This window comes from Sinocyclocheilus grahami, unplaced genomic scaffold (genome assembly GCF_001515645.1).
Source record: "Sinocyclocheilus grahami isolate Dianchi unplaced genomic scaffold, SAMN03320097.WGS_v1.1 scaffold11.1, whole genome shotgun sequence".
Classification (NCBI taxonomy): Eukaryota; Metazoa; Chordata; class Actinopteri; order Cypriniformes; family Cyprinidae; genus Sinocyclocheilus; species Sinocyclocheilus grahami.
Genome location: NW_015505190.1, coordinates 2000631 through 2014151, shown reverse-complemented (window position 1 = coordinate 2014151; position 13521 = coordinate 2000631). Strand labels below are relative to the sequence as shown.

Sequence of the window (13521 nt, the reverse complement as noted above, 5' to 3'; positions counted from 1 at the left end):
GAACAGTTTTTTCCCACAGGCTATATTCAGCCTGAACAATTAATCTTTCATAATTATACATAGTCCATCACAACTAACATAGTTATATTTATATTAAACTGCACACTTTGTAAATAACATATCTGCACACTAATAAACATATCTGTACATTTATCTAAACAATTAAATTTTTTCCTATACTTCTATTTCTGTATATAGTACATTATTAAATTTTTCTTATTTTTCTTATATTACATCCCTACTGTGTTATTCCTATGTATGTCTGCACTATCATGTATGTCTGCACTACGTTTGTACTTTCTTCTACACTGGAAGCTCCTGTCATCAAGTCAAATTCCTTGTGTGCGTAAACATACTTGGTAATAAAGCTCTTCTGATTCTGATTATACCCAACAAAAACAGCACCTACCTCTTTTTTCTTTCTCTCATCCTCCTTTCTTTTTTTCTCCTCTCGAATCTGGGCTAAGCGCTGCTTTTTGCGCTCAAGCTCAGCTTTCAGGTCACTTCTATCAGCCATCTTCTGTGTCGTTCAATCTATGTATAGTTTGAACAATTTTAGTTTTCATTTTAGTACTCGTGCACACGTGTGCTACTATGCCACACAAACTTTCGATGGAGAGAGACACATTAGAGACTATCTGTCATTTTGTAAAGGTATGTTTAGCGTCTACATTACGCATTTAGCTGAAGTTAAATACATCCAGCTTAATTTGAATGTTTACTGAGAAGATCAGCCTTTGTAGAGCCCCATTAGTCTAATGTACACAGGCACATATTGTGTCTGAATGAACACTAAATACCATATAAATGTTTAGGATTTATTTTAAAGCAAAATACATTCAACAATACATCTGTAATATATTAACAAATTAGCAAATGAATACAAACTAAAATAAGTAATTTACACTTGTTTGTAAATCTGTTTCGTGAACCTCACAAATTGCACGTAGAAATAAAAAAAACGGATATGGAAAACTACATTATAATAGATTGTATACTATCCTTAAATTCTGCAATGAGAAATTAGTGATTGTGGTCCATAAATGCACTACCGACAAGAGATAAAAACAGAAAACACAGTCAGGTAAACTAAAAACAAAATCTTGTTCGTTCACAAAAGGCTGTCGTCGCATTTCAATGAATCCGCAACAAAGCCTGTTGTAAGCTACACGATATAACGTAATAATTAAACTATACCGACTTTTTTTATTTCGACCCAGACAGGACAAAGTCTGCTGCGCTCTATCGCGTAAATACTGAAATACGAGGCTATGAATCTACACGAGCATCAACAGCTAAACGAAAACACAAAGCATCACCTGAGTTCACTTCAGTCTCATCAGCACCCAAAGCCGGAAGTGCTCAATGCCGCCGATAAAGAGACGTCATCAACACCTCCCAGCAGCAACGGTTCAGTTTGTCGTCAGAAATAAGATGAATGTTTTACAACGGAGTGAGGTGTCTGAACAGAAAACATTTGAATGCGTTTATGACCAGTTATAGAAGTTTATGACGCCCAAAAATGCAGCCTCGTTGGTCGACACGCGTTTTTTTTAAACACATCAGAAAAAGATTCAGTAAAATAGCGTATACATTTTTAAATAATACTTTAATTTAGCAAGGATGCACTACATTTATTAAAAGTGACAGTAACGACGGTTATAATGTTACAGAAGATTTGTTTTTTTTTAAATACATGCTGTTCTTTTGATCTTACTATCAAAGTGTCCTGAAAACTGTACGACGGTTTAGGTAGGATCATGTGACACTCTGCTGCGAGAGAGAAAAAACTGTTGCGTTGCCATCACAGGAATAAATCACATTTTAAAATGTATAATTATATTAAACTACATCAAATTATTTTAAATTGTATTAATATTTCAATATATTTTGCTGTATTTTTTTTTTTCAAATAAATGCAACCTTGATGGGCATGATATTATTCTTTTTAAAACATTAAAATCAGCTTTTCCATTACAGGAACACATTAAATATAAAAATTAATTGTAATTCAATTGAATATTTAAATGTAATGAAAAGTAAATAAATAGTTCAAACTGTTAAATTATATTTCATATTTTTTATTAATTTACTGACACATTTTTAAATACAAAAACATGAAAAAGATTATACAAAAAACAAATACAAATAATAAAATACATTTACAAAATATTAAAACTATCGTTACAATAAATCTGAAAATCAATGAATAATGTCCAGTTTGGCGTCGTTGTAAAGCAAATATAAACTGAGCATGCTTCTCATAGGATCTAAAATAATTTTCTTTCAGATCCTCTAACGTGTGCCTGGTTCCACACACACTGGTTGGCGGTGACCGTGTTGTCAGTGAGAGTGTACAGAGCTTGTTGAGGGCGAGACGAAGTCAGTCGCTCTGGCTCTGGCAACTAATTTCGTCCTCAGTTCTCTGATTTCCTGCATCAATTCCCTTTCCTTAGAGTCAAGCTCCCCTCGGCCCCGATCTAAAGAAACTATAAAGCAGCAGTGCACATCTTATCGCTTCATTAAATCATGTTTGGTTATGACAATAAAACTCAATGTTTATACTAATAATACTCACAGCCAGTAGAATCGCCTGACTGATTGATCAAGGAAATGTTGGTGGTCTCACTCTGGGTCTTGTGTAGCAGGCCTCTCAAAGAGCAGGGAGATCTGAGTCTCTTTGGATGATCTACAAACACACACAGACACACACAAATAACTTGATTACCTCTTGTTAGCATGTAAAGTTTAATAGACTTGTTCAACTCACAAGGAAGTAATTTTAAAAAAATGTTTCAATCAAAAACTTTATTACGTTATGTGAGAAGAGTTTGTTTTAACTCACTCAATGAATCCTCAAGACTCTTTTGCAGCTTGCCATGTTTCTCAGTCTCTTCTGTTTCCTGAGAGATAAGTGACCTCCGCTGGGCGTTAACAGTGGCGGCCACCCGTCTTTCCTCCTCCAGTTTAGCTTGCTTAGCTACTACATCATCCCACTGGGACCGAAACAATGTCATTGGTCTTTTGCATGTTGTATTGAAAGGAAATTATATTTTTAATGAAATTTGTCTACCTGATACAGCAAACAACACACTAAAGGTGCAGTCACATTTACCATTGTCATTGGGAATTTTGTGAGGGTGAAAGTTTCACAACAGGTTTAATTTGGTCACGTGGATGCACCACGATGACCACCAGAAAGCTGCTTGGATTGAGAGTGACTTCTGTTTCAGCTATGCTACATACATCACTACCGTACTGACAATATGCAATGGACATATTGTGTTTCATATTGTATCATGTGACCGCACCTTTAACATGTGAATTCTCACCTGCTTTCCCTCCACTTCCAGCATTAGCTGGACTACTTCTTCCTCTTTAGAACGTGTTTGTTTGCTGAGGTTCACAAGTCGCTCTCTTTGCTTCTCCTGTCTCTCCTTTGCATTTTCCAGTCGCTTTATAACCTCGGCTTGCCAATCAGCATCCACTTCCATCTGTCCCACCTCTGCCAGAGACTCTTCCAGCATCTAAAATAGTTTCAACTTTCAAAATTAGTCTCATCCAAACTTTACTCAACTGCAACACACAAGTCTGTTAAGCAAAACGAAAGGAAATACAGAAAGGAAACAGGAGCAGGGTGGCGTAAGATGTCTGACAAAGATAATCATATGCACTCCATGAAAATTGTAGTGAGACATACCTTCTTGTTTGTCTGGCTGACATCTGCATTTGCCTGAATGAAGTTTTGAAATGTAGAATCTTCGATCTCAGCCCTGCGTCTCCTCGTATCCACTTCTGCTCTCACCGTTTGACTCACTCGCTCTTGCTCTTTGGCCAGTTGCTAGTAGCCAAAACATAACGATTAGATATGATCTCAGGAGTGTCCGATCCTGCTCCTGGAGGCCCACCTTACAGCAGAACTAAACTCTAACCCTAATTAAACACACCTAAACCAGCTAATCAAGGTCTTCAGGATTACATGACACTTCCTGGTAGAACTCTGCATGAAGATAGCCAACCAGGAGAAGGATTGGACACTCCTAGTACAGTACATCAATGTTGCAGACATTTGCAAAGAAATAAAGTTTTTATAGGGGCCAACCTGTTCAAACAGCTGTCTCTGGGCATCCAGTTCCATCTGTCTTACTTCTATATCTTGAACGGCAGTCGCCGTCTCCTGATCTCGCAGTGCCATCTGAGTACCACAATAATGTAAAGAACCAGCAAAAATAACTTTACACAACTCCTACCTGCCTTTCTAAATAAAACAAAAAAACATTTACGATTTGTGAAACATACTACTATTGAAAAGTTCGGGGTCCGTACGTTTTTTTGTTTGTTTGTTTTGAAAGAAAATTTTAACTGTATTTAGCAAGGATGCGTTAAATTGATGGTATTTTATGATGTTACAAAAGACTTTTAAAAAAGTTTTCATTTTGATTCAATCCTGAAAAAATGCAGTAGTTTTTTCATAAAAATACTAAGCAGCACAAATGTTCAACATAATAAATGTTTCATGAGCACCAAATCAGCATATTAGAAAGATTTCAGAATCAGAATGAGCTTTATTGCCAGGTATGTTTACACATACGAGGAATTTGTTTTCGTGAGAAGCTTCCACAGTGGAACAGAATGACAGTGACAGAACAAAAAACACAGATAATAAAAAATAAAAAAAATAGAACAAGTAAATAAGGAATAAAAATATATAAATTGACAATTGTGTGTGCAGGTATATTTGTGAAGGATCATGTGACACTGAAGACTGGAGTAATGATGCTGAAAATTCAGCTTTGCCAACACAGGAATAAACAGAATTTTAAAATATATTAAAATACAAAAAAGTTATTTTAAATTGTAATAATATTTCACAATACAATTTTTTTTTTATATTGTTGATCACATATGTAGTCTTGATAAACATAAGAGACTTCATTCAAAAAATTACAAATCTTACCAACCTCAAACTTTTGAACCAAAAAATATGATTAATTTTCCTAATCATAAGTGCAGCAACAACACACAAGTACCTTTCTCTGGATCTCATCATCAAGTCTCTTGAGCTGGATTCTGCGCTGATCTTGCTGGTGCTTAAGAAAACGTCTTCTAGAAGAATCAATCAGATTGAGCTCCTTCACCTTCAGCTCACGCTTCATAGCAGCCAATCTGAGCAGAGAAGGTAACGTCAGGTGAACTGTAAGCATGTGTGTAACTGCAACATTGACATAGGTCATTAGCAAGAAGTCTGGCAGATGGAGGGAGACCCACCTGGCTCTCTGTTGAGCAAGTTTACTTTCCTCTTCCTGTAGGATCCTTCTACGTTGCTCTTCTCCTTGCAGTAGCAACTCCTGCTGTTTGTACCAGGCCTCAAACTCAGCCTGCTGTCTGACTGCTTCAGCGTGCAGCTCCTGAACCTCTTGTCTTTAAAGACAAACACCAGAAGAAACCTTTTTTGTAAAATGTGCAGTGAGTATGAAATACTCCATTCATATTCGTATTACAAATGAATAAATGTTTGCACCTCTCCCTTAGATATTCCACTTCTTGTTGCCGGATCCTCTCACGTTCTTGAGACTGGTACTCCACTATGAAGGTGGGGTATTTGTTGAAAATGGGGTACTGCCCCTGTGTCAGAGGTTCAAAGTCACTCAGCGCAGAGCTGGGATGGATGTCCGCAGGGGTGCTGTCCATCAACCGATAGGCTTCCTTCAGCATAGCACTGATGTCCAAGCTATTCCGATGATGGAAAAAGTACTACATGGGAGAAGAAGAAAAAAGAAAGAAATGGATGTATGTATTTTATGCATTTGTTAATAGTAATAATAATAATAATAATAAACAAATAAACAAATATACATTTGTTCCCAACGAGGGGTTGGGGGTCTGTAAGATTTTTTAAAAAGTTTTTGAAATAAAAAAAACTATTTACTTGATTAAAAATACCATAAAATCAGTAATATTGCAAATTATTATTACAAATTTAATAACCATTTTCTATTTTAATATATTTAAAAAAAAATATTAATTCCTGTAATGGCAAAGCTGAAATTTCAGAAGCCTTTACTCCAGTCTTCATACTCACACAATCCTTCAGAAATAATTCTAATTATAATGTTGATTTGTTGCTCAAATTATTTTTTTATTATTATCCATGTTTCAAAACGCTTTATTTTTGTGATAATATTTTTTGAGGATTCTTTGATGACCAGAAAGTTCAAAAGAATGGCATTTATTTGAAATACATTGTTACAAAATAATCTAAGTCTTTACTGTCACTTTTGTTTAATTTAATGTGCCCTTGCTGAATAAAAGTGTTAAATTAAAATTAGACATCACATACATATATACATACACACACACACACACACACATATATATATATATATATATATATACACACACACATATACATACATATATAAATATGATAATTATTTTTATTATTTATATAAAAACAAATGAAACCCCTAAATGATTTGTCCTTCATAAAATTAGTTCAAATAACCAGTGAGCAAAAAAAATCCCATCATAAATATGTCTGAAGTTGTACCTCAAAGTCCTTCCTTTCAGTACAAAGCAGCAGTGGTGCTCTGCAGCAGGTGACATATGCCACCACAGCCATTAGAAGAAACGAGGGATGATTTGAGAAAACATTGTCAAACAGTTTCAGCCACTCTTCTCTCATCAGAACCTCAGAGAACAGGGTCTCCAGAAGAGGCCATGCATACAGCTGGAGAGAAAAAGCACAGTGTGTGGGGCATTCACTTTACCTTTGGTAAATTCTTTGAAAGTCAAAGTCTATGTCATATAAACATTTATGTTCAAGTCTTTTACCTGTGAGGTAACGCCACAGGCAACAAAATGCTGAAGCAACTCTTTATCATGATGGACCAGCACATTCTCAGCCAGACTCAGCACATTAAGTGGAGGGTTGGGAAAGTACTCAAACCAGTGCTGGCACCAGTTCACTGTAAAAGAGCAATTCAAGACACAAAGTCTCTCAGCTATGGACCGAATCGTTGAATCACTGCCAAAGAGACCAGTGGGACATCAACCAACACCACACTACTGTCCTACACTACCTACCAATGACGGTGGCCACTACTTCAAAGCAGATCAGTGGATTGTTCTCGAACAGCTTGACAAATGGGAAGGCCAGCAGAGGGAGATAATCAGTCTCTCCAAAGACGGCAGCCCAGTGAGCAAGAGCAGACAGCACTCTGCCAGGTTGGAAATGAAAATATATACTTAGGGTGCTTTCACACCTGTAGATCGATTGCTTTGTTCCGTAACAGGGATTAAAATTATTACAATGTTGCTTTTTATTCTTGGTGCGGTTTCTAAACGGACCAAATTTGTTAATACAAGTCACGCGCGAGTAAACTGTTCTCGCATTGGTCAAAGTTCCACGGTTTATTTTCCGGGATTCCACTTAGCCGTCACGGCTGTCATTCGTCACGACAACAGCTTCGTGGGCTTATTGTTGAGGTTTTTTGTAGCTGTCGTTATATTAATTTATCACTTTGAGCAGGAGTCCAGAATTCATCTGGAAAACATTTTTAAAATGCACCTACTAGGAAGAAGAGCAATAAGACAGCATTTTAAAATGAAAAAGTGCGCTTTGATTTTGAATGGCGAAGACGTACTCACCCACAGACACTCACAGGTTTATTTTGAAGTATTAGCAAAACAACAAAGCTAATGCTTTTCACAGAACTTACGTAATTACCCATTATACATTGTGATATAGCCTGGTTCGTTAGATCGGATTGCTTTCTCACTACAACCAAACCACTCCAGAGTATGTTTTCAAAAGAGCCGAGACCACCTCGTCCAGGCGATCTCGGATCGATTGTTTTGGCATGGATCCGAGCGCGATTGCCGTGTTCACATATGCCCAAACGAACCGAGCTAAGGGGGAAACGCGGCAGTTTCCGAAACAACAGGCCAGGTGTGAAAGCACCCTTAATGTAATTTAAGTTACTGACATTAACAATATGGTGGGCAAATCTATATGTATACAATTAAGTCAACTGATTGATGCTGTGTCCACCTCTGCAGGCCTCTCTGTAGTTTGTGGCTTTTGATGGGGTAGCGCTCCTGAAGGCACATGTATGCTGAATGCAGACCTTTGTCAGTCAGACTGCTGAAAGCTGCATGGTTCTCAGGTAGATGCAACAGAGAACGCCAAATGAACATCCTGCCGGAAAACAAATAAACACACACAAATAAAGCAGAGACGCAGACTACAGCTTCACATTAAATCAACAAAACAGCATCACTTCTGCATGACATATTTATTACGTTACCTGTATTTGGCTGGGTATTCTCCAAATGCTCTTAGTAACGCTTGTAGCCTTTTCTTGTTAAGGCCATTAGGCAAATCATTCTACACAAAACAGATTAATCAGATATGATTATGATTGGGTCATAAGTTAAATAAGGGGGTGTTAAATAAAAGAGAATGAGACAGAAGGTGTCATAGGCACCCAACCTACAAATAGATAAATTAATTACAATTATATTGAATAAAACTGAATATAAACAGAACCTCTTTGTCATCCAGTGTGGAAACAGCAGATGGTAAAACTTTGGATTGGACTCTGCGTCCTGATGTTTTCACAGGACGCTGACCTGCCCCAGTATAGACCTTCATTTTCAAACCTGACCTCTCGCTGCTTTTGCCTTTAGTAACCTGTTTCAACAAAGGCTGGGGAGGCTACACAAACAAAACAGTAAAAAAAAAAAAAGTATATAACATACATATACCAACATATATTCAAAAGTGTGTGGTTGGTGAGTGTTTTTAATATTTTTGGAATGTTTCTAATGCTCATCAAGGCTGTATTTGTTGACCACAATATTACTGTTTTTACTGTATTATACTTTAATAATGTAATTCATTCCTGTGATAGCAAAGCTGTGTCACCATTACTCCTTTCTTGAGTGTCACATGATTTTTTTATAAATCATTCTAATGTGCTGATTTGGTGCTCAAGAAATATGAGACATTTTTTTCAGGATTCTTTGAATGATAGATCGTTCAGGCATTTATTTAAAATAGAACAATAAATCAAAATTTACCTTACTGATTTCTGGGGTGAGGCTTCGTACATCATAGATTCTGAGAGCACCACTGTCCATCACAGCAACAATATGGTGGCCTTTAGGACAAATGGCTGCCAACGTGATGGCATCCTCATGGGACCCTATTTCAAAGATCTGCTTGCATGACTGAATGTTGATAAAGCGCATGACACCATCTTGGCTCAAAACACCTAGAATCTGAGAAGAGTATATTACAGCATTAGTCATTTCCACAATAAACCTATAAACTGGATAAGAAGTTTTTTAGGTTAGCAGACTACTGATCAGCACCTGGTTGGAACCGCCATCAAAACTATCTTGGAGGAAATCCACAAATCTTACTGATTTGACATTTGGAGGCATTTGTGTTACTCTCAAGAGCTGTCGACTGTTCAGACACCATAAATGGACCAAGTTTGAGCGTCCAGCCGCAGCAAGTGTTTTCCCATCTCTACAAAGAAACAAAATGATTACCTACAACACACTAGTCTGTGCGTCACAAATTTACGGTCTAAGGCTGATGATACACGGGGCAACTTTTTGAGCAAGTCTGTCAGGCAACTTTTTTGAGCAGTGTTGCTTGGGCACTTTTCCATTGAGAATGGGTAACAAATTTCTATCTGGATACTTTAAATTGGTCGGGGAGGGCGATATGAGCTAAAATTCATATCACAATATTTTACACTGTCCAGGCGATATTGATATTATATTGCGATATGAGAAAAACAATTACAGGCAAAATATTTTAACCTTATATAACTAGAAAAGTGAGGGATTGGACATAGACCTGAAAAGTCTTTTTTTATTGTGCCATTGTTTTTCTCAAAAAGTGCAACATGAGGTAGGCCTATATGAATTAAATTAAATATTGTGTGTTTGAGTAGGCCAGTGGTTCCCAAACTTTTTCTGCTGGGCCCCCCCTTTTTTGGGAAGTCTCTTATGCTCACCAAGGCTACATTTATTTATTAAAAATACAGTAACCACTGTAATATTGTGAAATATTGTCAATTTAAATGATCTATTTGAATGTTTTGATCAAAGCTGAATCTTCAGCAACATTACTCCAGTCTTCAGCGTCACGTGACCCTTCAGAAATCATTCTAATATGCTGATTTGCTGCTCAAGAAACATTTCTGATTATCATCAATGTTGTAAACAGTTGTGCTGCTTAATATTTTTGAGGAAACTATTTTTTCACGATTCTCTTATGAATATTTGGAATGGTTCTTTGTGTCAGAGCGCTGGAGTTCATCAGAAATAGAACCTGGCATCAGTTTACGGTCATGGATTTGTCGTGTCGCGCCGCATCCACAGCAGAGATCATCACTGGGTTCTATTTGCTTTTGTCACATCGCGCCGCTCGCGTCTGGTGTAGACACGTTGTTTTGGTATTTGTGAATCTTAAAGAGGTCATATGATGCGATTTAAATTTTTCCTTTCTCATTGGAGTGTTACAAGCTATTGGTGCATAAAGAAGTTCTGTAAAGTTGCAAAGCCTAAAGTCTCAAATCCAAAGAGATATTCTTTATAAAAGTTAAGGGTCAACCACGCCTACCTAAAACGGCTCGTTCTAACATGCCCCCACATATCTACATCACTGTGGGAAGATTTGCATAACACCGCCCAAATGTTCTCGCTGTAGTCGAGTTGTTTCCACCGCCATGTCGTAAAGACGCTGTTGCTTCGTTGTGAAAGCGAAACTACTTTGTTTGGTCTTCCAAAAATGGCCACGACTAGAAATCAGTGGTTAAGTTGCATTTACAACACTGTTCCAGAACACTTCAACCCAAATATTCAGATATGTGCAGCACATTTTATGGAGGACTGTTTCCTGATCCTGGGAGAGTAGACTACAATGCCGGCTGTTCGGACTCAAAGACTGTAAGTACATTTTTTATATTTAAAGAGTTTTTATATTTTATATATTTAAAGTGAGTTTTTTGGGCAGTGTAGAGTAGGGCTTGTTGGTTTTATGTTTACGTGGCGCGATGCAACGCAACGCGTAAAAAGACAGTATAAGTCATTATAATCCATAATTATGTCCCCACTGAATGCAACAAATGCCTCCTTTATAATGGGTTTTCATGTTTTTGTCTCGTAGCTCCGGCCAGGACAAGGCATCACAGTATGGTAAGGGGCGTAACATTTCCATCTCATGCTTGAGGTATTCGGCCAATCACAACGCACTGGATAGCTGGCCAATCACAGCACACCTCACTTTTTCAGACCGATGAGCTTTGTAAAAATCGACACGTTTCAGAAAGGCGGGGCATAGAGGAGAAACAATAATGTACAGTATGTGGAAAATAATGTTTTTGAACCTTAAACCGCATAAACACATTTCATTACACCAAATACACAAAATACTGTTCTTTTTAGCAACATCATATGACCCCTTTAAGTATATTCATAATCTGCTTTACGTTTACCTGGCACTGGAAGTCATTTCACAAACTTGTAACTTTCACGCTTAGAGCAGAACCATGCATGTTCATTTATATTTCTACATGGCCCCCTGCAATACAACTCTGATTCTTCAATCGCACAATCTAGTGGTCAGTTATTGAATATTGATACAACCACAACATCTACAACTGATAATTGAGTGCTCAAGTGTGTACTGCGAGTCATACTGAGGTCATTTAAATATGTAAAATTAATATTTTGCGTTAAATTATTTACTTAGACAAGTGGCGGCATGATAAGCGGTAAAATTATGCAGTGTAGTCTTTATCACCCTTCAGAGGATTCTTTTGCAAAATAATCTGCTGACTGTACACGATCCCTCAGTTTGGGAACCACTGGAGTAGGCGATTTGTGCTCTATTAATTTGGTTTGTTACGATGCTCTGTGTGTTTGTGTCTCTTTATCGTCATTTGTGTTAAAACATAAATGCAAAATTTGAATTCATGAATATATAACGGTATCCACGGTATAGCAAAATCCATATCATGGAACAACATAATACCGGTAGTCACGTTCATACCGGTATAGCGCTTACCCCTAATTGGTCGTGATTTAAAGTTGCCCCGTGTATCATCAGCATAAGTGTTACAGTCTTACTGTGTAACAGCAAAAGTCCTGTAGTGTATTCTGGGCCCGTCCTGTGGAACAGGCAGCTGATACTTGCAAAAAAGAGTGTCACTCTCCCAAGCAAAAATGGAGTCATCACTAAAGCAGCTGAGAATGGTGTTGCTGTGTGGAAGAAAGAACACCTACAAAAAAAAAAAAAAACAGAATGAGGTACTGACGCAGAGTTGTTACTATAATATGATGCTTATGAACAGATAAGTGATGTCGAACCTTTTGTATGCCAACAGACTGACGAACATTAAGCTTCCTCTTTCTCTGAAAGGTATCAAGGTTCCAGAGCTGAGCGGTGTCTGAGGAAGTACTGATGGCATAGCTGCCTGAACTGTGGACGGACAGGGAAGAAATGGCACCTTCGTGACCCCGCATCCAGCTCACTAGCTGTCTGGTGTCTGGGAAAAATAGTTTACGCTTCTTAGAAGAATAGTTAAACATTTGCAGGCTTTTATGAGAAACCTCTAATAATGTGTCTTACCTTTGTCAAAGCATTTAATGGAATAATCAGCCAGAGCAACCAGGAACTCTGTGGTTCTTCTCAAGTTGAACGCTAAAGCAGTACATGCTTGGCCTGTTTTCTGGACCAGCTTGAATCTGTCGAAGGAGACATACGAGAATATGTGATAAAGCAACAGAACCGAACACGTATGAAAAGATCAAAGAAAAGATAGTATATACCTGTTTCTGCTAATGTCAAACACATAAATATTGCCATGATGATCACCAGCAAGAAACGACTCTCCTGTGGTGTCAAAAGCCACTTGCAGGAATCGAACCGTCTTGGTTTGACGAGCAGACGCGTTTCGGACCACAGTGGCCAAGACGCTGGTAACACATGACGGTAAATGCCTAATTGAATCTGTTCTCATTGCATAAAACAGTTTGCTCCGAGCTGGTTATATCAAACTTACCCATATTTTAATGATACTGATTTTCTGTGCCATATTTTCCCATCTTCTCTGGAGCCGATATCTGTAACTTGCATTTTTAGTATCCACTTCAGACTCGCCAACTACTCCCGCCTCAAACGAGCATCGCAGCGGGAAGTTCAATGACTGCAAACGATTTTCATAAATTCATTAATGAGTGTCTGTTATGCTCGTTTTTAAACCTTAATCTCATATCGAGATTCACTGTAATAGTGCCAAAACACATTTACGCTATTGCTAGTGTTTGTTAAATAAAGAACCAGGCAGCAAGTTTCAGTTAGAGGAAGTGACGTATGTAAACATGTTTCTTCTTCTTCTTGCTGCTTTACGGCGGATCGCAGACTTATTAGTGCATTACCGCCACCTATCTCTCAAATGGACCATTGACACTCTAACTACAATCTCCCGATTAACCTAC

At 37.7% G+C, this 13521-nt stretch overlaps 2 protein-coding genes across 2 annotated transcripts in view; both read right to left on the bottom strand.

The window, feature by feature from the left end:
- LOC107596242 (cytoplasmic dynein 1 intermediate chain 1-like) overlaps nt 1-1380 on the bottom strand; it is a 10329-nt gene extending 8949 nt beyond the window's left edge. The window contains exons 1-2 of the mRNA XM_016286937.1: nt 1320-1380; nt 410-534 (exon numbers count right to left, since the gene is read on the bottom strand). Of these exons, the coding sequence (XP_016142423.1) occupies nt 410-517 (108 nt within the window). The 5' untranslated portion in view covers nt 518-534; nt 1320-1380. The remainder of the gene's footprint in view (nt 1-409; nt 535-1319) is intronic.
- An 833-nt stretch (nt 1381-2213) lies between these two features.
- LOC107595540 (TBC1 domain family member 31-like) lies at nt 2214-13393 on the bottom strand. Its single transcript, XM_016285971.1, has 22 exons — nt 13086-13393; nt 12853-12999; nt 12653-12768; nt 12391-12569; nt 12151-12302; nt 9379-9538; nt 9085-9285; nt 8552-8719; nt 8310-8389; nt 8054-8200; nt 7087-7220; nt 6835-6968; nt 6551-6730; nt 5522-5754; nt 5269-5421; nt 5031-5166; nt 4103-4195; nt 3701-3841; nt 3333-3527; nt 2846-2996; nt 2579-2689; nt 2214-2489 (listed from the first exon to the last, which is right to left on the bottom strand). Exons 1-22 carry the CDS (start codon nt 13157-13159, stop codon nt 2344-2346), a joined length of 3231 nt encoding a protein of 1076 aa, XP_016141457.1. The 5' UTR covers nt 13160-13393; the 3' UTR covers nt 2214-2343.
- Between the last annotated feature and the right edge of the window lie 128 nt (nt 13394-13521).